Source organism: Balaenoptera acutorostrata, chromosome 11, assembly GCF_949987535.1.
Source record: "Balaenoptera acutorostrata chromosome 11, mBalAcu1.1, whole genome shotgun sequence".
NCBI classification, from domain to species: Eukaryota; Metazoa; Chordata; class Mammalia; order Artiodactyla; family Balaenopteridae; genus Balaenoptera; species Balaenoptera acutorostrata.
The window spans coordinates 84,794,669-84,821,020 of NC_080074.1; the positions used below are offsets into that span (position 1 = coordinate 84,794,669).

At 37.4% G+C, this 26,352-nt stretch overlaps 1 protein-coding gene across 3 annotated transcripts in view; it reads left to right on the top strand.

Moving 5' to 3' along the window:
- ITPR2 (inositol 1,4,5-trisphosphate receptor type 2) overlaps positions 1–26,352 on the top strand; it is a 521,140-nt gene that overhangs the window by 280,557 nt on the left and 214,231 nt on the right. For all 3 annotated transcript variants that reach the window (XM_057555894.1, XM_007194868.3, XM_007194867.3), the window contains exons 35-37: positions 8,546–8,736; positions 14,018–14,160; positions 18,933–19,041. In XM_057555894.1, coding sequence (XP_057411877.1) covers positions 8,546–8,736; positions 14,018–14,160; positions 18,933–19,041 — 443 coding nt within the window. The remainder of the gene's footprint in view (positions 1–8,545; positions 8,737–14,017; positions 14,161–18,932; positions 19,042–26,352) is intronic.

The following is a 26,352-nucleotide window of genomic DNA, read 5'->3' on the forward strand; positions in this document are numbered from 1 at the left end:
ACAAATTGGTAAACATATTTGGGGCTTCCCTGGTGGCACAGTGGTTGAGAGTCTGCCTGCTAATGCAGGGGACGCGGGTTCGAGCCCTGGTCTGGGAAGATCCCACATGCCGCGGAGCAACTAAGCCCGTGAGCCACAGCTACTGAGCCTGCGCGTCTGGAGCCCATTCTCCGCAGCGGGAGAGACCGCGACAGTGAGAGGCCCGCGCACCGCGATGAAGAGTGGCCCCGCTTGCCGCAACTGGAGAAAGCCCTCGCACAGAAACGAAGACCCAACACAGCCAAAAATAAAATTAAATAAATAAATAAATAAATAAAATAAAATAAACATATACCTATATATGCAAATAGCTATTATATTATCTATTATAGTTACATTTATATAACAGTTTGCAACTTGTAAAGTGCTCTCACGTACATTGGTTCAACTCATCTATCATCAAAAGTATTTCATTCTCTTCCATATTTGTACATTGGACACAAAAGGTAGTAAAAACAGCAAAAGTATTTACTAAATTAGCACTTACCTGGCTGGGAGTAGAGAGCGTTTATTAGTGATAGACATTGTGGTAAACCCTGTGATGTGGACATAATTCTTAGCCCCATTTTACAGATGCAGACATGAGGTTAGCAAGGTTAGACAGCTTGCTAGGTCACACAGGCAGGTGTGAACCCCTTCCAGACTGGCATGCTAGCAGGCATTTGTGATGCTCTACTATCACAAATCGGTTTAAATAAACATTGTTTTATACCTTTAAGGTACAAAATATTGATCAAGATGTTAATGCCCTTGGTCAGTTACTGTTCCTCAGTTTATTCATTTATATAAAATACAATAGCACGTGTTAGAAGTACTTTGAGAAGAAGCATCCAAGGATTACTCCCATGTTACTTCACTTAAAAAAGAATTTTTTTCCATGTGTTTCATAATCTTCAAATGATTTAGGGGGATTAATATTAGGTACTTTGTTGGAAACATAATCATTTTTTCCACATGGAAATTCTGTAAAATATCTTTTACAAATGGTTTGAATAATGAACATCAATCTTCAAGCCAATTGTTTCCCCCCCAAATTTGAACGTGTATAAATCATTAATTCTTTGAGAAGAGAAATTCAGTCTCTATTAAAACAAACATGTCTATTTTCATCTATCTAGATGTTATGGCTTATAGTATAAAGAGTTTGACATAATACATCCCTGTAATTATGGTTTTAAAGTAATAATGGAAATATAAAAACTCCATTATTAATTAACTAATTAATTAATTTATGGCTGTGCTGCACGGCATGTGGGATCTTAGATCCCCGACCAGGGATCGAACCTGTGCCCCCTGCAGTGGAAGCGCACAGTCTTAACCACTGGACCGCCAGGGAAGTCCCTCCATTATTACTTTAAAAAAATTAAATATGAATGATCAGAAGATAAGGCAAAATCTTATAAAGGTTTTCACTTATTTATTAATTCAACTATTTATAATGAACCATCATTATCTGAAAGGCATTATTCTAGTTGTTAGGGAAATGCAGTCTGTCAAACAATATTTCCTGCCCTCAATGAATTTCTAGTACATTGGGGGTAGATGTAACATGTATGGAAATCACAAAGCAGAATAAAACTAAGTACCTTATCTGTTACAAATTTCTAGAGCCTGACACTGTGCCTAGAGCATGGTAGGTACTCAATGAATATTTATTGTATGAACAAAATACCTGGGTGAATACAAAGAAATGAGTGAATATCCTATTCTTGTCATTGACTGCATAATATCCTATCGTGTGCCTATATTCTAATTTATTTAACCCCATTGTTGGTTATTTATGTTGTTTCCAGTCATTTTGCTCATGAGGAAGAATAAGGTAAACACCTAAAGGTAGAATTTCTGGGTATTCTAATTTTGACAGATACTGCCCTCCGTAGAGGTTGTTCAATTTATATGCCACAAGCAATGTAGGAGAGTATCTTTCTCCTTGATAATGTGCTATGTTATCAAATTCTTACATATTTGCAAATCTTATAAATAAAAGTATTGTTATAGCTTTAACGTGTGTTTCTCTTCTTATGAGTGAGGGAAAACAAAACCTTTCCATATGATTGATTCATTGGTATTTTCTGTGAACTGTCACTTTTTGTGTTTTGCTCACTTTTCCTGAAGGCTTTGTTTTTCTCGATAGTTTGGATAGCCCTTTATTTCTTAAGAAAATGAGCTCTTTGCCTATAAGTAGCCAATATTTTTTCTCAATTTTTCATTTGTCATTTCAATTTTTTTTGGCACGCAGGAATTTATTTTCTTTTTATAAACATTTATTTTATTCATTTATTTTTGGCTGCATTGGGTCTTCGTTGCTGCACGCAGGCTTCCTCTAGTTGCGGCAAGCAGGGGCTACTCTTCGTTGTGGTGCGTGGGCTTCTCATTGCAGTGGCTTTTCTTGTTGTGGAGCATGGGCTCTAGGGTGCATGGGCTTCAGTAGTTGTAGCACGGGGGCTCAGTAGTTGTGGCTCGTGGGCTGTAGAGCAGAGGCTCAGTAGTTGTGGCGCACGGGCTTAGTTGCTCCGCAACATGTGGGATCTTCCTGAACCAGGGCTCAAACCCATGTCCCCTGCATTGACAGGCGGATTCTTAACCACTGCACCACCAGGGAAGCCCAGAAATTTATTTTCTTTTAGGCATTTTAGGTTTTCTTTCATCTTCAGAATGGCCTTGATCAGTATAAGATGCTGTTTCTTAATTCCCATTGAGAATTTTCATGTTTTTAGTTTCTCTGTCTGTTTGTATTTTTGGTGTGACTTTACAATTTTGAGTTACCTGGAATATATTTAGTTGTAAGGTATAAGATATGGAATTAACTTAATATTTTCCAGATGACTAGTCACGTGTGCCAATGTGAACACAACACGTGTGGTTGTGTTCTCGCACAACCATAAAATTATATATTCTTTTTTTATTGAGGTAAAATTGATATAGAACAATATATTAGTTTCAAGTGTACAACATAATAATTTGATATTTGTATACACTAGAAAATGATCATCACAGTAAGTATAGTTTCTATCCATCACCATGCAGTCGACCCCGTTCACTCTTTTCACCCACCTCCTAACCCCCTTCTCCTCTGATAACCACTGATCTGTTCTCTGTATCCATGAGTTTTGTTTTGATCTGTTTGTTCATTTGTTTCGATTTTTAGATTCCACGTATAAGTGAAATCATGCAGTATTTGTCTTTCTCTGTCTGATTTATTTCATTTAGCATAATAACCTCAAGATCCATCCATGTTGTTCCAAATGGCAAGATTTCCTCCTTTTTTATGGCTGAGTAGTATTCCATTGTATGTGTGTATATATGTTTTATATATATATAAAACATATCTTCTTTATCCATTCATCAATTGATGAACACTTAGGTTGTTTCCATATCTTGGCTATTGTAAATAATGCTGCACTGAACATAGGGGTGTGTATATCTTTTGGGGTTAGTGCCTTCGTTTTCTTTGGATAAATACCCAGAAGTAGAATAAGTGGATTATATGGTAGTTCTATTTTTAATTTTTAAGAAACCTCCATACTGTTTTTCATAGTGGCTGCACCGATTTATATACCCACCAACAGTGCACAAGGATTCCCTTTTCTCCACGTCCTGTTTAACACTTGTAATACAATTATTTTTTTTATTCAATTTAGGGGTTAATTAAGTATAGTTTGAGTACCAAACAAGAAAGATACATTTTGTGTTTTTAGTGTTCTTTGTATTTAAGAACACTAGTGTTTCAGTACAGATTTATCCTGGATATTTTGACATGATTCAGAAAAGGTACTACTCTCTGCCCACCCCATTATACCTTCCTTGTGCACCAGCTGTCCTTTCTCTTGTGTACCTGTACAGGAGTGCTTGACAATAAATGCAGTGTTATAATTACTGCTCACACTTTCTGTTGCCTTTTCCCCCTACCTGTCAGTTTATCTATCTAAGCATTTTTTTCCATGGCACTTACCACTGCAGTATGTGTGTTCTCAGAGATTTTTGATCTGGCAGTTACCACCAGTAATTTTGTCTAATTTAAAAATTTCGCACAATATGCAAGACTTAATGAATAATAATTAGAAATAGATTTCAATTACATCTTAAAATCACTGCAAAGTCTTGTCATATCTAGAGAATTTTCAGGATTTGTAAGCCTAATTAGTTGGTTAGCCCAATAATCACAATACCTGTGAATAAAGATAGCGCATTTTAGAGAACTATTGCTGTGCAGAACTCTATAAAAGGTGAATGCATTAATAACAACCCATCCTCTCTCTTATTAGTTTTTAAAGAACTCCATATGCTTATTCTCTGGCAAAATACCCTTAACAAGATAGTATCTTAGCTGCAGTCCAACTTAGGAGTGAAACAGGAACATTTATTTTTTAAACATCTTAAACTTTAATGTGACCACTAAAACACAGAAGTTGGAGTTAATGCTACGTGCCCGAAGAATAACTGACTGTTGGTAAATTCATTAGTTTTTCCTTATTGGGAGCGGGAAGGTGGGATAACCATTAACCCCAAGAATACGTCCTAGTTCACACTGCAATATACTATTTATATCAGAATTTTTTCTAGCTAAATAAAAGGAAGCTAAGTTTGAATCATATTTTTGGTTGCATTTGAAAAATATTATTCTAGTTATTAATGGTCTTGTAAGTGAGATCATGAATTAATTCCTTTCTTTTCCTAGTCACAATCTTCTGCTTTAATTCTTAAACAATATATAGAAAGCTAAATTAGCACTGTCAACTTTGCTTTCAAATTAATCTTTATAATATTTTGACAGTGCAGAGAATCTATTTCAGGCCATGTCTTTAATGGTATTAATATTTTTACAATTGCTTGAAAAAGTTTCATCATTATCTACACAGCTGACTTATTTTAACTCAAATCCGTTCCCCAGTTGCATAGTTAATTTTCTTTTATTGCCTAGAAATTGTGATTTAGCCTTTGGCTAGAGTTTACCTTTGGACATGAGAAAGTAGGGTTTATTTTAGCCAGTTAATTTATATCGTGTAATCTGTGCTAAGATAAGAGACTAGAAAATACCACCTAGAGTGGTACAGTTTGGGGGACCAAAAAAACCCTTTCAATAAAGTTTGGGATGGTGGAGTCTTCTCATTCTGGTTTGTCCCTGCTGCTGGCCGTAGTGGAATAGTGGCAGCAGCTCATAGATGCATGAGGTAGGGGTGCGGGGGTGAGACTTCCCTGACCACACTGATAGGAGGGCTGCACTACTAGGAATAACAGAGGTGCTACCATTGGATTCCATTTCCACTGATATCATTAGAAGAATACTCCTTGAGCACGTCTTTGTGTAAGTGACGTTCATAGCAACAAATGCTCACTTGATGGTTAGTTGTATCTAACGTACCTGGTTTCTAAAGGGGAGGTAAGTCCACCCCCCCAACTTCGTTTAAACATGAGCTGAAACTTTGTTGTAATATGTGTTAAGCAACTTTCAGTTTTACAATTTTTGTTATTTTCTGTTGCTTAAAAAATAACATATAAGAAGTATTGTCTTCTGTTTGACTTTTGAATGTTTAGAGCAAACCCAGTTTATATGTGAAACAGCCATAAAAGGATGAAAGTCTTGCTGGGATTTGATCATGGTGCAGGATTAAGTATTTATAAAAATATGTGCAGCCTGGCCTTTTCAAGGCTGTCGGGCCTTCAGATGGGACAGGAGTGCAGTTGCTTTGCTGTGTGTGATGGACAGAAACAGAGACGTTGTATGCTTTGGAAAGGGAAATTTATAATGAATATTAGGAAAACATTCACTATGGAAATTTGGGCAGTGGTGCAATTGATCGTTAGGGTTGCCTTAGAGCTGTCATTATTTCCTTAACACTTCAGCTTGAGCTCTTGTTTAAATTGGGAACTTTTTGTGTTGGTAGCTAAAATTATCTATTTTCAGAGAAGTTTTTAAGTATCTCTGGGCTTCAGAGAATTTTCACCGGCAGAAATAGTACTGCCCACTGTTGTTGTTTTCCTTGGGATTAGGACTTCAACATATATTTTTGGGAGGCACAATTCAATCCATAATAACATTATAGATGTTTACTAGAATATGGCCAATATGCTTATTTAATCCTATTTAACACACACAGTAGACCTTCTCAGTTTAAGGACTTCACATCTTTCTTCAGCTCAAGGTGATTAATTGTCCTCTATATTTTCTTAATCATTTCTTCCTTTTCATTGTCGCTGATATTTCTTTCTAGAGCTTACATTTATTAGTTATTTGACTTCCTGGATGACCCTCCCTATTTCATATTCTCTGTTTTATTTTCCCTTTGACTCTTTTAAATTAATTAATTAATTAATTAATTTTTGGGCTGCATTGGGTCCTCATTGCTGCGCGTGGGCTTTCTCTAGTTGCAGCAAGTGGGATCTTCTCTTCATTGCTGTGCGCGGGCTTCTCATTGCGGTGGCTTCTCTTTGTTGCAGAGCACGGGCTCTAGGAACGCGGGCTTCAGTAGTTGTGGCACGCAGGCTCAGTAGTTGTGGCTCGCCGGCTCTAGAGCACAGGCCCAGCAGCTGTGGCGCGCGGACTTAGTTGCTCTGCGGCATGTGGGATCCTCCCAGACCAGGGCTGGAACCCCAGTCCCCTGCATTGGCAGGCGGACCCTTAACCACTGCACCAGCAGGGAAGTCCCCCCTTTGACTCTTTTATGCTCTACAAGATTCCTTAACTTTCCCAGATTATCAACTTGGTCCTTATTCCTATGGGTTTTTTTCAGCCGATTTTGAAATGTTTATTTGCACAATCATATTTTAATTTCCAAGATTTCTTTCTTTTTCTTTTTTCCTAACGTTTTGGAGGCACTATATGCTCACATTTTCTGAGGACAATAATTAGAATTATTTAAATATTTTTTGTTCTTCCCTAAATCATTTGTTTTCACTGGGGCTAGTTATTCTTAATGTTCTTGGTTTTCCCTGTGATTCTTGGTGGTGTGTCATAAAGATCTATAACGACTGGCGCGGGCTTCCACTGCAGTTTTGAGACTCTGTTTCTCTATTAGCTTTCTCATGTAAATGACAGGGCTTACCCTGAGTTCTGGGTGAGGGGCTGAATAAATGATACACAGGCTTTCTTGGAGTGTGTGTGTGTGTGTCTGTGTGAAGCAGAAGGTAAGCTGGGAATACTAACAAGTGTTAAAATGAGGAGGGCTTTCGTCAGGGCTTGGGATCTTTTGTATATTTTCTCTTCTTCTTTGAGCTGCCTTCTCTCTCCCCCCTATGCTACTGCTTATTTGATGAGGACTTTGCAGTTTCTTCAAGCTCTGTTCTGCTTCTCTGTCAATTCTTAACCCCTTCATTTGGCATTCTCTCCAGGCAGGTATTCGTGTTTGTTGAGAGAACATTTCTGCATTTCTCTAACTTTATCCTCTGGGTAAAAACCTCTGCTGCCAGCTGCTCTGTTTATGCTAGTCAGAGGGACGAAGGCCTTCACTTCCCAGATACTCAGATGCTATTCCTTCTTGAGTTGCCAGATGACTTTCCCATCCCCCGTGACCACTTTGTGTTTGTCTGGGAACCTAGGAAGGCCTGTTCTAACTCTAATCTCTTGTAGAGCAATTTCTTGTTTCTTCTTTCTCTGATGGACAAATCCCATCTTCATTCTGCTTGCAAAAATACCTCAACATTTCTGTTTTCCTTACAGCAAGCATTCTTATTTTTCAGTATTGTGATATAAGTGTATTAAAATATAAATTTCAGTGGATCTTGGGAAGAAAGAAGGACATGTACTGTGTACTATCTTCCAATGCAGATTTTTTTATACTTGTCAATTTTTTATGTCTTCTCTCAGATGTTTTACCACATGCAGTTTTGTGCATTTGTGCATGTTTGTGCACAGACACATACACGAGAATTATATTAATAAAATGGACTGGCAGGATTTTATCATGTGTTTTCTGTCTGTTTTTTAATTTTCCTTTGCATCTTGGAAGGTACAAATTTACATGGTTGGTATACAGTGTTTTGCCATATTGGTGCTGTGTAAAGTGCGTTTCAAACATTAACCATCAAGAAATCACATAAATTCTTGAATGTTTAATGAGCCCACTTTAATAATTGGTCTTAAGAATTGAGATACTTTCAAGTTAAAAACTTTTGCAGTTATATAAAATAATTTGACAGAATTTGAAGGTTTGACATTTTTCTTTTTCCCCCCAGTTTTATTGAGATATAATTGACATATAATATTGTCATTGATATATGTATATATTGTGAAATGATTACTACAATAAAGTTAGTTAACAATCATCATCTCACATAGTTACAATTTTTTTCTTGTGATGAGAACATTTAAGATCTATTCTCTTAGTAACTTTCAAATATATAATACACTATGGCTAACTATAGTCACCATGCTTTACATTACATCCCAGAATTTATTTATCTTATATTTTTCTTTTTTATTTGTTCTATCTTTATAAAATTATTTTGATAGTATGCAAGTAGCTTTAGTCAAATAAAGAGGAAAATATTTTAAATCTTTCTTTTTCAGCAAAGAATCGTGGAATTGCCATTCCAGTGGATTTGGACGGCCAAGTTAATACTCTTTTTATGAAGAGTCATTCCAATATGGTACAGAGAGCGGCCATGGGTTGGAGACTATCAGCTCGCTCTGGACCACGCTTTAAGGAAGCTCTTGGAGGGCCTTCTTGGGATTATAGAAATATTATTGAAAAGTTACAGGTACAATAAGAGCATGAAATGGCATTAATATTTTCTAAATTATAATTTTTAATATATGTAGTCACATAAATAAAATATGGTTAAAAATATCAAATTCTAGTTGGGGACCAGGCTTTACTTTACAGTGTCCTACGAACACCATCCTTTTAAAAAGCATAGCTTCTAGGTAGAAGTTGTTGTGAGTTGTTTTTGGTGAGTATGTATTATTTAATGTGCTTTGATAGTAGAGTAATGGGTCTTAATAACTTCAATACATTAGGTAAAATAATTTACTGTAAAGACTCATGTAATAAATATTCACAACCTTGCTTCAATTCATCTCTAAGTATCCTTTTTATACTCCTTTGGTGAGAATGGTGTGAGCACCTTTACTCCCAAATTATTTGTATAGTATCCCACTCCTGTTTTGGCCTGGACATTCTGGGACACTGAGTAAAGAGAGACATTGTATTAGTCTGCTTGGACTGCCATCACAAAATACCACAGACTGGGTGGTTTAACCAACAAAAATTTATTTTCTCACAGTTCTGGAGCTAGAAATTCAAGATCAACGTGTTAGCAGGTTGTTTTTTTCTGAGGCCTCTCTCCTTGGCTTGCAGATGGCCTACTTGTCACTGTGTCCTCATATGGTCTTTCCTCTGTGCACATACACATCTGTGCCCTAATCTCTTCTTATAAGGACACCAGTCATTTTGGACTAGAGGCCATACATATGAATTTATTTTAACTGAATTACCCCTTTAAAGGCCCTAACTCCAAATATAGTCACATTGAAGTACCGGGGTTAGGGCTTTATCATATGAGTTTTGAGAGGGACACAATTCAGCCCATAACAGATATCTTCCCTCCCACATAATTAGTGGAAGATTTCATGGGATGAACTGGGGTATGGCTTGAGGAAAGTTATTGGCATGGATAATGGTCAAGACATGAACTGGAATAAATATTGTAAGAGGTAATGAGTAGATTAAATGGTGAAGGTTCAGAGTTTTGATAGATGAGCGTTATACGTGACTATAAAGACAAGTTAGGGACTTCCCTGGTGGTCCAGTGGTTAAGATTCCGTGGTTCCACTGCAGGTGCCACAGGGGCACAGGTTTGATTCCTGGTCGGGGAACTAAGATCCTGCATGCCACGTGGCAAAGCCGGAAAAAAAAAAAAAAAAAAAGACAAGTTAGACTCAGTCTGAAAACTTGAAGATTATAAGTCATTAAATGTTTTGAGGAAAATGTCATTATAAATGAGTAAACAGTTATTGGTTTGCAGGATGGAAATATCAGGAAGAGACTAGAGGAAGGCAGATTAATAAGAAATTACTAAAAATATCAGCCAGGTGGTGGTATCAATGAAATGAAAAAATAAGTGTTATATACAATAATGAAGGCAGGGTCAACAGACCTGGTGGTTTTTGGATGGAGATAGAGAGGGGACATGAGGGGTGTTTAAGAGGCACTGATGATTGGAGACTAGGTGATGTTATAGACTCTTCATTGTAAGAGGGAAGGAGAGAATCCAGTAAAAGGATGTTGGCTATGATCATTGAACATACAGTGAATTAGGTTTATAGGCTACTGAATGTATTGGAAGGTAAGTCTCTATTTGGAGATAATAGTTGGAGTGAGGATAGTGGTTGGTATTGCTGAAAGAGAGAGTATAGTGATAGGAAAAACAAAGAACATTTTGTGAGCGGCCAGAAGTGGCAGAATGGCCAAATAAATGAGAAAAAAAAGACACGGTCAGAAAGGAGGGAAGTCAGGTTCATGAGAGCCAGAGGGGTAGACATTTCAGGGGAGAAATAAAGAGGGCGTGTTCTTTTAGCACAGTCATTGGCATTCACTGGATAAATGTATATTTGATGAAAACTCCGTTCCAGCCACTGTGTTAAGTACTGGAGATAGAACCGTGAGGTCTGTGCCCTCATAGAAAATGCATCCTGACGCATTAAGTAAATGATATGATGTTAGAGCATTAAAACTGCTATGAATAAAATAAATCAGTACAACAATATGATGGAGAATCACTGGGAGAGTGATCCTGCAGTGAGGGAGCTCCTCTCTATTAAGGAGACATTGAGTTGAGACCCAAATAATGAAGAGGAATAATCTATTCAAAGATAGGAGGATAGAGAGCTTTATGGGGAGGGAAGAGTAAATGCAAAGATGTTAAGGCAGGAATGAGGATGTGGGTTTGAAGAACCAAGAGAAGCCCATTGGGGCAGGAGTGAGCAAAGGAAGAGAGTATTATGAAATAAGGAGCCAAATCATGTAGAGACTTCCATGGTAAAGCATTTGGATTTATTCCAAATGTGATGGAAAATCATTGGAGATTTTTAGCAGAGTATAGGCATGACTTGGTTTACCTTTTAAAAAACACTGTGGATTTTGAATGGTGAATGGATTATAGGGTCCAGACATGGAAGCAGTGAGTCTAGTTAGGTAGTTATTGTATTAATTCAGGCAAAAGGTGACGGTGGCTTGGCTTAAGGGGATAGCAGTAGCAATGAAGATAAGTAGATGAACTTTGGATATAGTTGGTCCTAGGGCCAATGGGACTTGGTGGATGGATGGATGAGGTGTGGGGTGTTGGAAAGAGAAATCAAGGATGAGCCTGGGTATGATATGATTGGATCATTTGCTAAGATAGGGAAGAATGGGAGAGTTGGAATCAGGTGTTCTGTATGGAGAATTTTAAGTGTTGGATGTCTATGTCAGTATCTCTGTGAGTGTGTCATATAGGCTGCTGGATATATGAGTCTGAAGTGGTTTGGAAAGATGTCCATACAGGAAATATAAATGTGGGGATTTTCAGCATACGTATGATATTAAAACCATGGAATTGCATGAGATTCCTCACAAGAAACTGTAGATATAAAGAAAAAGGACCAGGAGCTACCAGGAGTTGGTAAAGGAGTGGTCAGGACATAGGTGGAAAATAAGGTGAGTGTGATGTTACAGAAGCCAAGCGCAGAAAGTGTTTGACAAAGTAGGGACAAGTGTGTAAAATGCTTAGCAATGGTTGGGTGACATGAGGTCAGAAAAGTAACCGCTAGGTCTGGCAACAGGGTGATGATTGCAGCTAACTGGTACTCAATAATTACTAACATTTATTCAGGAATACTAAGTGGTCAATACGTGTTAGAGCCTGGGTTTTTTTTAACCATTTAAAAAAATTGAAGTATAGTTAATTTACAATGTTGTGTTAGCTTCAGGTGTTTAACGATGATTCTTTTTAAGATTCTTTTCCATTATAGGTTATTACAAGACATCGTAGAGGCTGTTTTATGTATTTACTTTAAACCCATGTAATTGCTAGTATCATTATCCTGGGTTTTCACGTGGAGAAATAATGAATCAGAGATCACATAGTTGGCCCATGATCAAAATAGGAGATAAAGACAGAATTCACATCACAGAAGCCTGGGCACAATTTGTTTAGTAAATGAAAGGAAGAAGAGAGGTAATCTGAAAGATAGGTATGTTTTAGTGATGTTTTATTAAATATGGTCACATTGGATAAGCATATTCTTTTCCCACCTTTGTATGATATCTAGTTTCCCGTTTATGTGATTTCCTCTCTAGTAGTCTCTCTTAGCTGTCATGAGGAATTTCTCAGAAAGCTTATTTAGAGTAATTGAAGTAGAAATGATCACTTTTGCTACAAAGAGAGGAAAGAGTTAAACAAGAGTTAACCCCTGAGATCTAGCCATAAGAAATCAAGAGACTACCAGGAAGAAAATAACATAAAAGCACATGTTGTGAGACTTCCCTGGTGGCACAGTGGTTAAGATTCTGTGCTCCCAATGCCGGGGGCCTGGGGTCAATACCTGGTCAGGGAACTAGATCCCACATGCATGCCGAAACTAAGAGTTCACATGCCACAACTAAGGAGCCCGCCTGCCACAACTAAGGAGCCCGCCTGCCGCAACTAAGACCTGGTGCAACCAAACAAATTAAAAAAAAAAAAAGCATGTTGCTATAGCTGAGAGTAACAATAAGCAATTGGCAGTCAGTCTTCTGCTTAACAAAATATGCCACAGGTATGGGTGAATAAAGTATTGCTTTATGTGAGTTTTTTTGGTTTATTTTCTAACTTAGTTATCTTAAAAACAAAGAGGGGATGCTTTAATCATTAAAGAATGTTCAGTAAATTATCATTGCTTACAGTCCGTTTTAGAAACATGTCAGGTGCTTTCAGCTATAATTAACACACTATTCAGCTAAAAGTGGCTTAAACAATAAAAAATATATCTTTCACATAGCAAGGAATCTGGATTTGGGGCTCTTCCTGAGGTGTTTAGTTCAGTTGCTTGATAGGTCCAGGCCTTAACACCGTTGGTCTGTTGCCTTTCAGCTTAAGGCTGGTCTCCAAAGGTCATATGAGGGCTGCCTCTTATTTTGGATTTTCACACTCTTGAGCTATCTTGAGATAGCTACTATCTCAAGTATACTATAGTATCAAGTATACTGTAAATACTACTATCATAGGTAGTTCCTAAAGGACCTGCCCCGTCCTCCCCCTATACACAGCCCCACACTCAGCAGACTTCACCGGATGTCTTATTGGCCAGGACTATGTCACATAATCATTCCTAATCAATTACTGGCAGGGGAAATGGAATGACCATGACGGGCTTAAACTAATCAACCTTGTCTTTAGGCTGAGGGAGCTCATCTCCCTGAGAATGTTGTTACCTGACTGAGAAATAACATGGAGATTCTGTTAGCAAGGAAGAGGATGAGGAAAAGCTATTGGCAGGTGACCAATAGTGTCTATCAAAAAATATAATTTGAAATACTACAAAGTGCCACTGAACCCTTGTATAGTACTACCACTGCTTCAGGTAATATGTCAAGGAATTTTCCCATTGGAAGAAATGGTTAGTTCCGGATGACCGATGACATATATGAAGTCTTTTTTAGCTGTTTGCTGAGCATGCCCCAATTTGATGAATACCTGTGTTCTCTCTATTGCAATCTTAGACACTGCAGTGCTTGTAACAGTGGCTTTACTGACTTTTCATCTTGTCTGTATATCCTTAGAAATCATATAGCTACCCACCCCTCCCTTATAGTATAAATGAAAAAGGAGACTCAAACAGTTTTCCTACAGAAAACCAGCCTATACTTAAAGCACAGACATTTGGTACCATGGGAAGTAGGGTGCCTCTTCTCTGAAATTCCCATATCTCATTCCTGGTTAGTATTCTTAAGGTTGTCCTATCTTCAAAGGATGAAATCTGAGTTAGGTCTTTACATGGTATCTCTTGTGCTTTATTCCTTAGGATGTAGTGGCGTCCTTGGAGCAACAGTTCAGCCCGATGATGCAGGCTGAATTCTCTGTGTTGGTTGATGTGCTGTACAGTCCAGAGCTACTGTTTCCTGAGGGGAGCGATGCAAGAATAAGATGCGGTGCTTTCATGTCCAAGTAAGTGCGTACAGCCTGAGATGCTGCAGGTGCTGCTACACTGAGATGGCCTCTGACGTCCCTGCTTTTTACTCTGCTGATGCCTAATGACAGTTCGCAGAGCATGTAAAAGGTCTAAAATCCGTGTTAAAATATACCTCCAAAAAATTAGTCTGATTCAACAGAAATTCTGTTTTGGTGACGTTCAACTTATATTTATTAATATTTGCTGAAAATGAAATGTCATTATTGGGCACAAAATATCACATAAAAGAGTATCTTGGTTCTGATTCCTTTCTATAACTGTATGGTATGAACTTTTAAAAGATTCCTGTTTAAAGTCACTGATTTTCATTAACAGAGAGAGGAAGGAAAGGGTAGTAGCATTTATTGAGGTCTTCCTATGTGCAGTGTTATCCTGTGTGTGCTTACCTGTGGTATCTAATCTGTACAAATGCTCTGCGAGGTTGAGCCTCATTTTAGAGATGAGAAAGCTGAGGCCCAGGCATGCTTCGGGGAAAAGCTGTTAAGTCTCCACCCAGCACCTCCCAAGCTGCCTTGATGATCCTCATCTGTAGCTTTCTCATTTACGTATTTCTCTCAGCATTTTTGTGGTACTGTCAGGTCTATTAGAGTAGATGTGTTAATCGTAGCCTATTTTCGTTTCAATGGTAAAGGAACAATTCTTAAGGAAATAAAAGCAGTAGTGAGAAAAAGTGTAAGTAGCTCCAGAAAAAAAACACAACAGATCTTAATGTTGAGGACCCTTCGCTGAGTGATTTGCACAAGTAATCCCATGTAGACTCAAGATGGCCAGTCAGAGGTGCATGGTCACCTTGGGGAGAGTAGCTGGATGGAGAGTCAGAAGAGGCTTCCAACTCTCTTGACCATTATCCATCACAGCCTATTCCTGTGCGGTTGAGGATACAACTGAAATGGTCTCAAAACCTCCGCTATTGACATACTGAGGCCGAAATTGAAGGTTGTGGAGACACAAGAAGTATGTTCTTTCTTTTACCAGTTAAAGCTGGGATTCGGGGAGAGAAAACAAGGTATGAGGTGCAAAGAACTGACTGCAGGGGTCATGTTGAAGAATAGGTGGGTTTCTATATTATGGCCAGAATCATGGATTCTTGGCTTTTGATCACTATATCTTAAGGGGCCTGGGAAGAATGGGTTTGTCTGGACATTGGCCAGTCTTCTAATAAGAATTTTTAAATGAAGAGGTCCAGAGTGTCTGCAAAACTGATGATGGTGGAAGCCATTGGGAAAAAAAAATTAAGTAGAGGTATTGCCTAGTATAAAAATAGGGTCTTTGACAAATATACTTAACCTCCCATGAATAGGTATCAATGTACAGAATATAGGTTAAAAAGTGGGTAATAAGCCTGAGAATTTTAACTCCAGGATATTCATATGATACTATAGCTATATCCCAGAGACTTGATAGTTTAGACAAGTGATTGGCAAACTCTGGCTCACAGGTCATTGATCATTTTTGCAAATAAAGTTTTGTTGAAACACAGCCACACACATTTATTTACATATTGTCATCTATGGCTGCTTTCATACTACTGTAGAAGAACCCACTAGTTGCCTAGTCTGCATGGCCTACAGAGCCTAAACTATTAATATTTACTGTTTGGCCCTTTAGAACAAGAGTTTGCTGATTGAGTGTCAAGAATTAGAGTGTCAATACAGTAGCTACTAACTATCCATGGCTACTTAAATGAAAGTTTAAATTAATTACAATAAAAATAAAATATTTAGTTCCTCAGTTACATTTGCCACATTTTAAGTGCTCAGTAGCCATAGGTAGCTAGTGGCCAACAACTAAGGCAGCACAGATACAGGATATTTTAATTATCACAGAAAAAGTTCTGTTGGACAGCACTCGTCTAGAACTTAAAGATATAGGTCTACAAGAAGGTAATATAAAGTAACTCAGAATATCAAGAAAATATTGACCTGTGCTGAAGATGAAGCAAATCTGTTGCAATATTAGGTAAATTCAAAGGACACAAGCAGAGTGATATGATAATGGGAATATATCACAGGTCCTACACTCAGGTGGAGGAAGAGGACGCCACACATAGTGTAGTGGTTAGAGAAAAGATTTTTGTGCTGTTGTATGTGTGTGATTGTAGTATGGCCAGAGGCTCAGGGACATCTGTTTACTTACTCCTTCCTTAATTCTGGGAAGAACCAAGAGTTTTATATGCAAAGATATCTATTAAAATTAGAGTCCAACTTCATTAATTGCTGTAGACCTTAAATGGGCCTCCTGACTTCCTCAAATGAATTTAATTCCTGGAACTTGTTGAGTCAGATGGGTCTGCAGGAGAATGTGAGGGCTAAACCCCAGGAAAGGGCCAGATTTCACATAGAGTAAGAGAGAAGAGAAGAGGTCATTGTTTATGGCGGCTGCTTATAGTTCATTCATATCAGCACTCACTCCTCTCTTATGAAGGAAGAAGCTCAATGTTTCCCGAACTGTGGTATGTGGCTTGTGGAGAAGAGGCAACTGTTAATTTTAAAAAATGAATTAGGAAAGAATACAAAATATCAGAGTGCATCTTATAGAGTAAAGGTAACTTTTGCATTAGTTTTACAAATACACTCACATACATGTATTTGCATGGTGGGTTCATAGAAAAAAGTATTTGAAAGTCACCTGATCTAACTCAACCAAACATTATATGATAGACGAATACCTGTATAAATCCCGAGCAAGTGTTCATTCATTCCCACTGATATTTTCAGATGGTTAGTGAATTAAATATTTTATCCAAAGAAAAGTTAAAGAAAATGGAAATAGCCTAAGAGAGAAAAAAAATCAAAAGAAATTTACAGTGTCCACCAAATGATTTTCATATCTTTAAAGACTATATCATGTGGGAAAAAAAGACTAAATAGCTGAAGTTTTAGAGAGGCAGGGTTTTTTTGTCTTGTCAGGAGAACTTTAGAACAATTATTGTGCCTGACCACATGGACATGTAGCACCCTGCCCAGATGTAACATGTCTAAAAGGAAATCACTCTTCCTTCACAGTGTGAAATAGGTGTCATTTAAAAGTATCATTGTCCATCTACTGACCCAACTCACCCATTTCAGGCATCTGTGGTCTCCCTTCCCTCTCTTCTTCCACTTTCTGTATGTCGTCGTTTGCCAGGTCTTGGCTATTTTGTTTCAATATTGCTTCTGGTATCCTTACCCCATCACATGCCCTGTTCATCTCTTGCTTGTTCTCACTCTTCTATGCCCTTGTTCCCACCTCCATCTGACGTATCTTTGTCACAGGTAGGCAGGGTCACACAGGTCCTTTAACACAGTGGTTCCCTATTTTCTACAGAGTAAATTCCAGACTCTTTAGCATGATATTCTCAATTCCTTCTTTTCAGACTGCACCTCTTACACTCTCCTCTTCCATGTCTTTAAGTGTCAGCTGGCAGTTGGAGTACTTATTTCCTGGACATGCCATCAGCCTTCTGCATCTGCCCTTTGTTCATTTCCTTTGCAAGGATGCCTTTTCTCTCCGCTCTTCTCTGCCAGGTGAAGTCTGTATAGTTAAGTGTTACCTTGTCACCGAAACCTTCTCTGATCAGCCCCAAGCAGCTCCCCCAACAGAACGTAATTGTTTCTTTGTCCAGTTTATGGCATTTGCCACTGCCTCTGCTATAGCACTTACCATGTCACATAAGGGGCAGCTGTGTACAACCTAGTGTGTGTCAGGACTCTTCATCAGTGAACTGTCCTATCTCCACAAAGTGGTGCTTCAGAATTTTGGCTCTGAAGTCAGATGGTCCTGGGGTCTATTTCCAGATCCCACCACTGAACAATTGTGTAACCAGAGGCAAGTTACTTTATCTCTTTGGGCCTCTGTTTTCTCATTAGCAAAATTAGCCTGATAATAGAACCTATTACACTGGCTTGCTGTGAGGATGAACGGAGAAAATCCAGGGGAAGTCCTCATACTTTGCCCTGAGAGCTGGTAAGCACTATTGGCCTTTATCTAGTGAAAGCTCACTTTTCCTCGGGGCTCTGTCCCTCAGGACTCCTGTTATGTCACTGAGATCAGATCATGCCATTATATTCTACATCGTTTTGTTTTTCTAGGAGGACACATCTCACAGGGTCGTTTTGAGAACCAGCTTTTTAACAACATGAGCTATATGTGCTAAGCTGTAAATTCGGATTCTGAACGTCTTGCTTGATTCTGAGTTTTTGGAGATGTTATAGAACTGTGATCTGCAAACTTTTCTCTTGACAGAGCACCAGTGCAGAAGTCACCACTGTAAAATTAATTGAGTCTTTGCCCAAATTATAGCAAAAATAGTAAATGGGTAGACTGTCTTGATGTTCCTTTTTTTTTTTTTATTTTAATCACAAAAACTGCCTGTTTCTACCAAGCCCTAGCAGTGAAAAATAGCAATTCTTATTAATGGAAACTGGAAAGCAGCCCATTAATGCTAAGGTTCCGAAGTTGTGTACTGCTACTGTACTATACAGTTACTGTGATATAGTACATAGAAAATAATATAGTACGACATAATATAATAAAATGTAATATACTGCAAATATTCGTGTGCACTGGGATAAACTGACTATAAAACAAAGGTTTTATAATACAAAGTTTATAAGCTGAAGTATAATTTTAAAACTTCAACAACATGTATCTGGTTTGCTTTATACTCTCAAATAATAGTGTGATTTTTTTCCCCCTAGTATATGATGTTAGTATATAGCTTGAAGAGAAACCACTGTCCTATTAAAGTTTAATGTTTTCTTTTAAGGTTGATTAATCATACAAAGAAACTGATGGAGAAAGAAGAAAAATTGTGCATTAAAATTCTTCAAACTTTACGAGAAATGCTAGAGAAGAAAGACAGCTTTGTGGAAGAGGTATTTAAAATTTTTTCTTAGTATTTGAAAATAAAATAGAATTTCTAGAATATTATAATGAATGAATTACAATAGGCTATTATATAATTCCTTGCATTACGTATTAATGGTGTTGTATACTTAGATGAATTAGATAATTTGAGTTTTTATGCTGTTCAACTCTCATGTCTGCTTTGATTTGAGAAGGAACTAAGATTAGAATGACCCAAGTATTTGGTTTATTTTTTATTATATTTTATCTTGATTATGTATATTTTTCTCATATAACATCAACAGACCAAGTAAATTTTTTTAACAATGAGCAACTGAGATGCGTTATTAAGATTCTGTATAAAGTTCTGCTGCGTATTGAAATGGTCTGTGCATTTTGGAATATGTTGATTTTTCATTGTAAATATATGTTCATGTCATTTTCTATAATATTATGCCAAGTATTATAAAATAATACTTTTTTAAATAAATGCAACTGTAAGTTTCTATTCTTAACTGTATTAATGTAAGTACTGTACAGATGACTTTTCAGGGAATATCAATTTATAGATAATAATTGTCAGTCTGTTATTAAAAATGACAGCTCAGTTGCTCATTAAGAGATAGCTAGCAGCATGTTTAATACCCAAGGTGATACACTTAAATATAAAATATATATCTAGTGTAGGTTTTTTTAGCTAGCTACCTTTACCCTTTACTTTTATGCTAGGTATCAAACATAATTTGTACCATGCTCCTTAATAATTTTTTGGTCTGTTTCTGTAAATACTAATCATCTGCTGTGTTTAAAATTGGAAGGATTTTATTTTTATTTATTCATTTATGTATATGCTATCTAATTCCAAAAAGATTGTAGTGGTAGGGTTTTTTTTTAAAGTATTCTTGTAGAAGAGAAATACAGTGGAATCTTGGATGTTAATAGAAGGGGCATAGCTTCAAAATACAGCATCTGAATCAGATGTTTCTTCAGTAATCAAAATGACTTCAGCTTTGTGTTAGTTCATTTAATCTATATTTGAGAAACATCAAAATACAGGTGAGGTGGTCAGTGCAGTTTTAGCAAATGTTTCTGTGACATGGGACTCAAGAAATATGCTTATAAGTTTGAGAATATGGTATCCTTTAAAAAAATGGTACATAGAGTTCCTTCGGACTTTTTGTTGTTTTTCTTTGGTTCCTCAAAATATTGCTGTAGATTGTTTGATTTTGGCTGACATACTAGATCCTAAAGGTAGAAAAATGGGATCATGTGAATTTTTGACAGAAGAGTGAGGTTTATGATAACAGTAACTTGTGCTTAACAGGAGATACATAATAAGCCTTCCAATTTTATATAATAGATTATTATTGAATTTCTCTAAAGGAAAATAGGGAAGAAATCAAGTAAAATTTTACTCTGACTAGTCAAGAGTATTTCAGCAAATCTCCCAAACCACCCTAAAATAAATCACGCTGGCAACTGTTTCTCCTTTCCATTCCCAGGGGTGTCACTAGTTCAGGCTTTCATTTCCTCTTGTCTAGAAAACTCCAATAGCCCAGCTCCCTGAGACCTCCTGAAGGGAAGCAGGGCTGCTGTTTTCATAACTCCGAGGACACCATTCCCATCACGCATAATATGTGCGGCACCCTTAGGACACGGTCCTCAGGGAAAGGGTCAGATGAGAAAGGCTATTTGGGCTCATTCACTCAGTCAGCTCACACACACTGTGAGCAACTCTTAAGTGCCGCTTCTTGTGCCTGGGCAGTGGGGAGAAGGTGACGAATGGGACAGCTTGCTAAGGGCCACCACGGGGTACATTTCACATGCTAGCGGACTCCTGTCGCAATCTGCAGAGATCACGAGAGCCTTTCAGGAACCTGCAGGGGCTCTGCACTGCCTTGGTGTTCCAGGCTCTCCATGGTGCCCCCTATGCTTCCCCCCAGCCTTCCTCATCCATTAGCCTCTAGAAATCTGTGCCACTCAGTGTACCTGCAGTGTCCCTCAGGCTCTCCCTGCACTGAGCCTTGCTACATCCGGAATCAGGATTGTTAAAATCCAAACAAGCCTCAGTATCCCTAGTGTTATCTTTGTGAAGGAGCAAATGAGGAGTACTTATCAATTGTTTTTGCCAGAGGTGACTACTTTCTCAATAGAATTGGCAAAATACTTTGTACCTCTCTTTTAAGACACTGTACCTGGGTGTTTTAGTTCAAGTTCCTTGTTTTATAGATGACGTCAGTGAGACCAGAGAGGTTATGTGATTTGCTCAAGGTCACACGGCAGTGTCAGAACCAGGGCTTAAATTGGAACTCCTTCCTCTCTGCCTAATCTTATTTATTAGATCACAGCCAACTTTTACGAATGGTGTATATCACTATTAAGAAAGGTTAATATATTTTGTCCAGCATGTTTTGGGGTCCAGATTTTGAGTCATAGTCAGGCAGAACATAGCAGAATATAATATCCAAAATAGATAAAGGTTTAGAAAACCTCTAAGAAAATATTAAAGAATATGGAAGTGTAGTCATTAACTTAGAAAGAAAAACCTGAAAGAGACTTATAAGTTTCATATCTTAATTTCCATGTTTACTAAAGACAGAGTAAGAAAAAAATTTTTAGCTGAAAGAATTCTACATCTTAGACAACTTTTTCTTTCTAAGTGTTTTAGAATGAGAAGCATTCCTACTAGTGGAACGAGAAGACTTTTTTCCCCCCAAGAAATTTTTTAAAAAAGCATATTAGATCCAGAATGATTCAAATACCTATGCTGGGAAAGAGACAGGCCTGGACGATCTCTACATGTTGTCAGTTGGCCCGTCTTACACAGCTGGTGTTCCATTATCCATGCCAGTGGAGGGGACCTAAAGGACTCGCCAGTCTGGGGGAAATGGGCTTGGGAAACAGATTCAGAAACTGGTCAAAGCTATTATTTTACAACTTATCGTGTATTCTCAGAAAAAAATTGTGAATATCAGTCCTGGGATAACAGGTGGTTGTGTTTTCATGATCATATTAGTTTCCTATTTATCAAAAAGTTAGTGGTTTACAACCCGCATGTTTATTATCTTACGGTTTTGGAGGTTGAAGTTTAAAATCAAGGTGTCGATTGCGTTCTCTCTGGAGACTCTAGGAGAAAATTCGTTTCTTTGCCTTTTTTAGCTTCTAGAGGCCTCCTGTGCTCCTTGGCTCATGGCTTCTCCCTCCATCTTCAAAGCCAGCAGCAGTTGTATCTTCAACCCCCACTCCCCCCGCTCTCTCTCTCTCTCTCTCTCTCTCTCTCTCTCGCACACACACACAGACTCCATTGTCACATCCCCTTCTCTGACTCTGACCCTCCTGCCTCCCTGGTATGAGGACACTTGTGATATATTGGCACCACCTAGATAATTCCGTATAATCTCCCCATCGAAAGGTCCTTAACTGAATCACATCTGCAAAATTCACTTGCTATATGTAAGGTAACATTCTCAGGTTCTGGTTGGTTAGGGCATAGACATCTTTGGGGAGGGCTATTATCCAGTCTATCACAATGATCCTTTTACTGACACTGAGAAATGGCATGTAGAATGTAGATGGAGAGCTTACCTGTGGCTGATTAAAATGTAGGGCAGTTTACATGTGAATGAATATGACAAAAAATGCTTTGAATGTATAGCACTTTGCTGTTTTCAAAGTATTTTAAAATATTTTGCTACCTTTCAACAGTTCTAGGAAGTATATAGAGCAGGCAGTGTTATCTCCAGGTTTGTAACGTGGAGGGACTCAGAGAATTGAATTGCATTGTCACATACATTACCTAATACCTGGTTGTCTAACGCTTAATCAACTGGATTTCTCCTGTCTGTGTATCGAAGCATTCCCAAGAGATCTCTCAGAATTAAAACAGAAAACTCACACCAGGGTTTTTCACACAAGCTATCCAAATACTACATTTGAGACTTCACTTATTTAAATTTAAAATCTTACCTTAAAAGAAAATCTCCATTTTCATTTTTGTTTATTTGGTCTCTGATACTGGAAGGTGTGTGTGTGTGTGTGTGTGTGTGTGTGTGTGTGTGTGTGTGTCTGTGTATAGCTGGTGAAAATTTAAAAATAGAGCAATGAAGCAAATTTGCTTCATGGTTGAAACAGATGTTGAAATCTGCGACTTTGAGACCTAGTTTTCTGATTTTGTTAGCTTCTATGTATGATATATTAAGGAAAATCATCATGTAACTACGTTTTATCTGGCATTTAGTCTACCTTAAAAACATTTACAATTTGTAATCCCTTTGATTATAATTCCTAAATTAATTTTACTTAATATTCTTCCTTGCTTTCGTGTTCCTTTGCACCAAAAGGATGAGAGAGAAGATGTGGGTGGCAATATCTTGAAGATTCCAAAGAATAGTATAAGTAAATGAAAATTGAATTTTCTGTTAGGTATGCCTGTGTGAAATCCAGTGATCACCTCTGTACTGTTTGTTATAAGTTACAGTACTTATTTTTATTGAAGGTTAAAACATGAAAATTGTATATTGAAAGTCCTGAAGGGGGAAAGTCAGCTAAGTTTTATAAAAATTTTATAAAGTTTTGTTTGTTGAGGTGATTCCGGTAGAAAAGCAGAAAGTTACAAAGGATATATATAACTCTACCTTGGACGCTCAGTGTTCCTTTGGGATGGGTTCTGTTTGACAGGCTCCTTTAAGGTAACAACAGCAGGCATGTTTATTTGCACTTAAAAAAAATATGTATGTTGGAAAATGTGGGCAGGAAAAGAGAAGAGAAGGAATGTTTTTAAAATGGCTTCAAGGCAGTATGATTTCTCATGTTCTCCATCCTCAGCGCCATGCTGTTCTACACTTATTTCTGTGACTCTCGACCACAAAATAGAAAGACCTGTTAGGGTGTGTGTGCTGCTCAACAGTGTGTCTTAATTATAGCATCACACCTTAGGTTTGTGTACTTCGAGGTATTTTAGGTCCAGGTGTGAGTAAGGGTTCCCCTGAGGTGGTCAGGAGATAGAAGGAGCTGCGTGGATTGGATAGAGGTGGGCTGATGGAAGGTGGAGCAGGAAATAGGAAGGACTGGGTTCAATGGACTGGTTTGGTTTTAAGGATTTTTTTTTTTTTTGGTCGATTTTCTTCACCTTATACTCTTCAGTATATAATTCTATTAAGATTTATAGAGCATTACAAACTATTCCCTCTCCTAAAAAGGGAGAAACACATAAATCATAAATAGTAAAGATGTCTATAAGATCTGATCCTGAATATATAAAATTCATAGTTTCTGTACTGTAGAATTGGAAAAGGTAATGAGTACTGAAAATATTCCCTGGTAGCCTGTGGAACTGGTGATTTACGGTCTCTTTCCTTACATTGCAGTCAAAGAAGTTGACCTATTTAGAATGCCAATCTTAATTTCCCCTGTAAATATATTCCTGTCTACTCGTAAGTTACACTGACAATACATGTAATCTACAGGACGACAAAGATATTTAGTCAAGTTCAGTATTCTTAAAATGTTCAGGTTTGAAGTGCCGTATATCCTTGGAATATTATTGCAAAGGGATCTAGAAATCACCTCTACTCTCGTGTAGTTTTATGCTCTGGTTTTTATAAAGTAATGATAGCTAGCATTTATTGGGAGCTTCCTGAAAATCAGATACTCTTCCTGATCCTTTATATTATTTAATCTTTAACTCTTTGTCATAGGTAGTATTATATCTCTCTTTTACTGATGAAGAAACTGAGGTATAGAGTTTAAGGTCACACATCTAGTAGGTGAGGAGAGCTGGTATCCCACCCAAACATTTTGGCTCCTGAGGTCTTAACTAGCATGTTAGAGCCAAACAGATGATACGACTTACAATCACAACTCTTCTGTTTTCTCAGATATTCAACTAAATAAAATGAAAAGTTCTTTAGTTTTGTTCTTGATAAAATTTGTATGCATGAGTACTGGAAAGCATAAGCCATTTATTCAGTGAGCTGCTAAGGAAAGGTTTGAAGATTTTAGACTGAGCTGTTAGGGAACAATATGATGCAAGAGCTGTGCAGATTTTTAAGGTTTATTTTTACAGACCTACAGATCAATATCTGAGCTCCCCAAGACCCACCCTGTGATCATGGTCTGAGTTGCTAGTAGCCTGAATATTATATATAAAAGTTCTAAACAATGCTTTATAAGATGACATGGTAGATAGCCCCTTGTGGAAATGTGGCATTCAGCAAACAGCATAGCATCTGATTGAGAGCTGTGATCTTTATGAATGCCCAGGTGGGATAGGTGATATTTACACATTGAATAATGCTGGCAGACAGAGGCTTCTTGATTTGAAAGTTGGTATGTGGATTGATATGGAATAAAGATCTTTAAGAAATGATGCCTTGAGTTATTTTTAAAATATCTTCCATCTTTTAACTCAAAAATTTACTGTCAGCTGAGTTAACTAGATTTTATTTTTTTCCTCAGCAGGAAAGAAATCACTGTAGTTACTCTTTTATTTCTGATTTTGAGGAGCAGCAAAAAGAATGTCAGATATGTACCAAGGTACTTAACTCCTTCATCAAATATGCAGACTTCTCAGTCCGGACAGTAATCACATTGTTGCAAATTTGTAAATTGTATCAAGCTCCTCTTATTGTAAGAGTCCATGCAGAATCATTCACCTTCTATGCATATACTCATTTCACTTTTTAGGAGGCAGATAAACAGATTTAAATAGAATTGTTGTACAGAGTGCACTGTAGCTTAAGAATTTGATAATAACTGTTTTGCTAAGGGAAAATAAATTTCAGTTTTAGCATCAACTGCATTTTGTAGAATTTAAAAAAAAAATACATTTTAGAGGTGAGTACAGTTTTTCCCCTATGTTCTAATTTTTTTTTTTAAAACTAGATACAATAACTGCTGTACTTTTGTGCTACCATTCCTGTATTGTGAATGTGTGTGTGCAAGTATGTGTGTATTGTGTTTTAACTAGGTAACAAAATGGTTGGAAATATGAAAGTATGTTGATGTCTCCTTACAGTAAGAGATCTGTTTTAGAAATATAATTGGTATACTCTTCCACTTTGGAATTTTTATTTTATACTTTTATCTGGGCAAAAAGACTTTGATCATTCAGGTGGGCACAAAGGAAATACTTATGTTTAGAAATTTACTTTTTAGTTGCTGAGCTGGCTTGGTCGCTTGTTAGGCCATCAAAGTGATAACGTTTATCAGATTTATTAAAGTCATTGTAACCTCATTATTACAAAAATTTAAAGTTCTTAATTACATCTTGCCTTTACTCTCCCACTTAAAAATCTGACATAATAACATCACTGCCCCAATGATTTTTTGAGATATGCTTT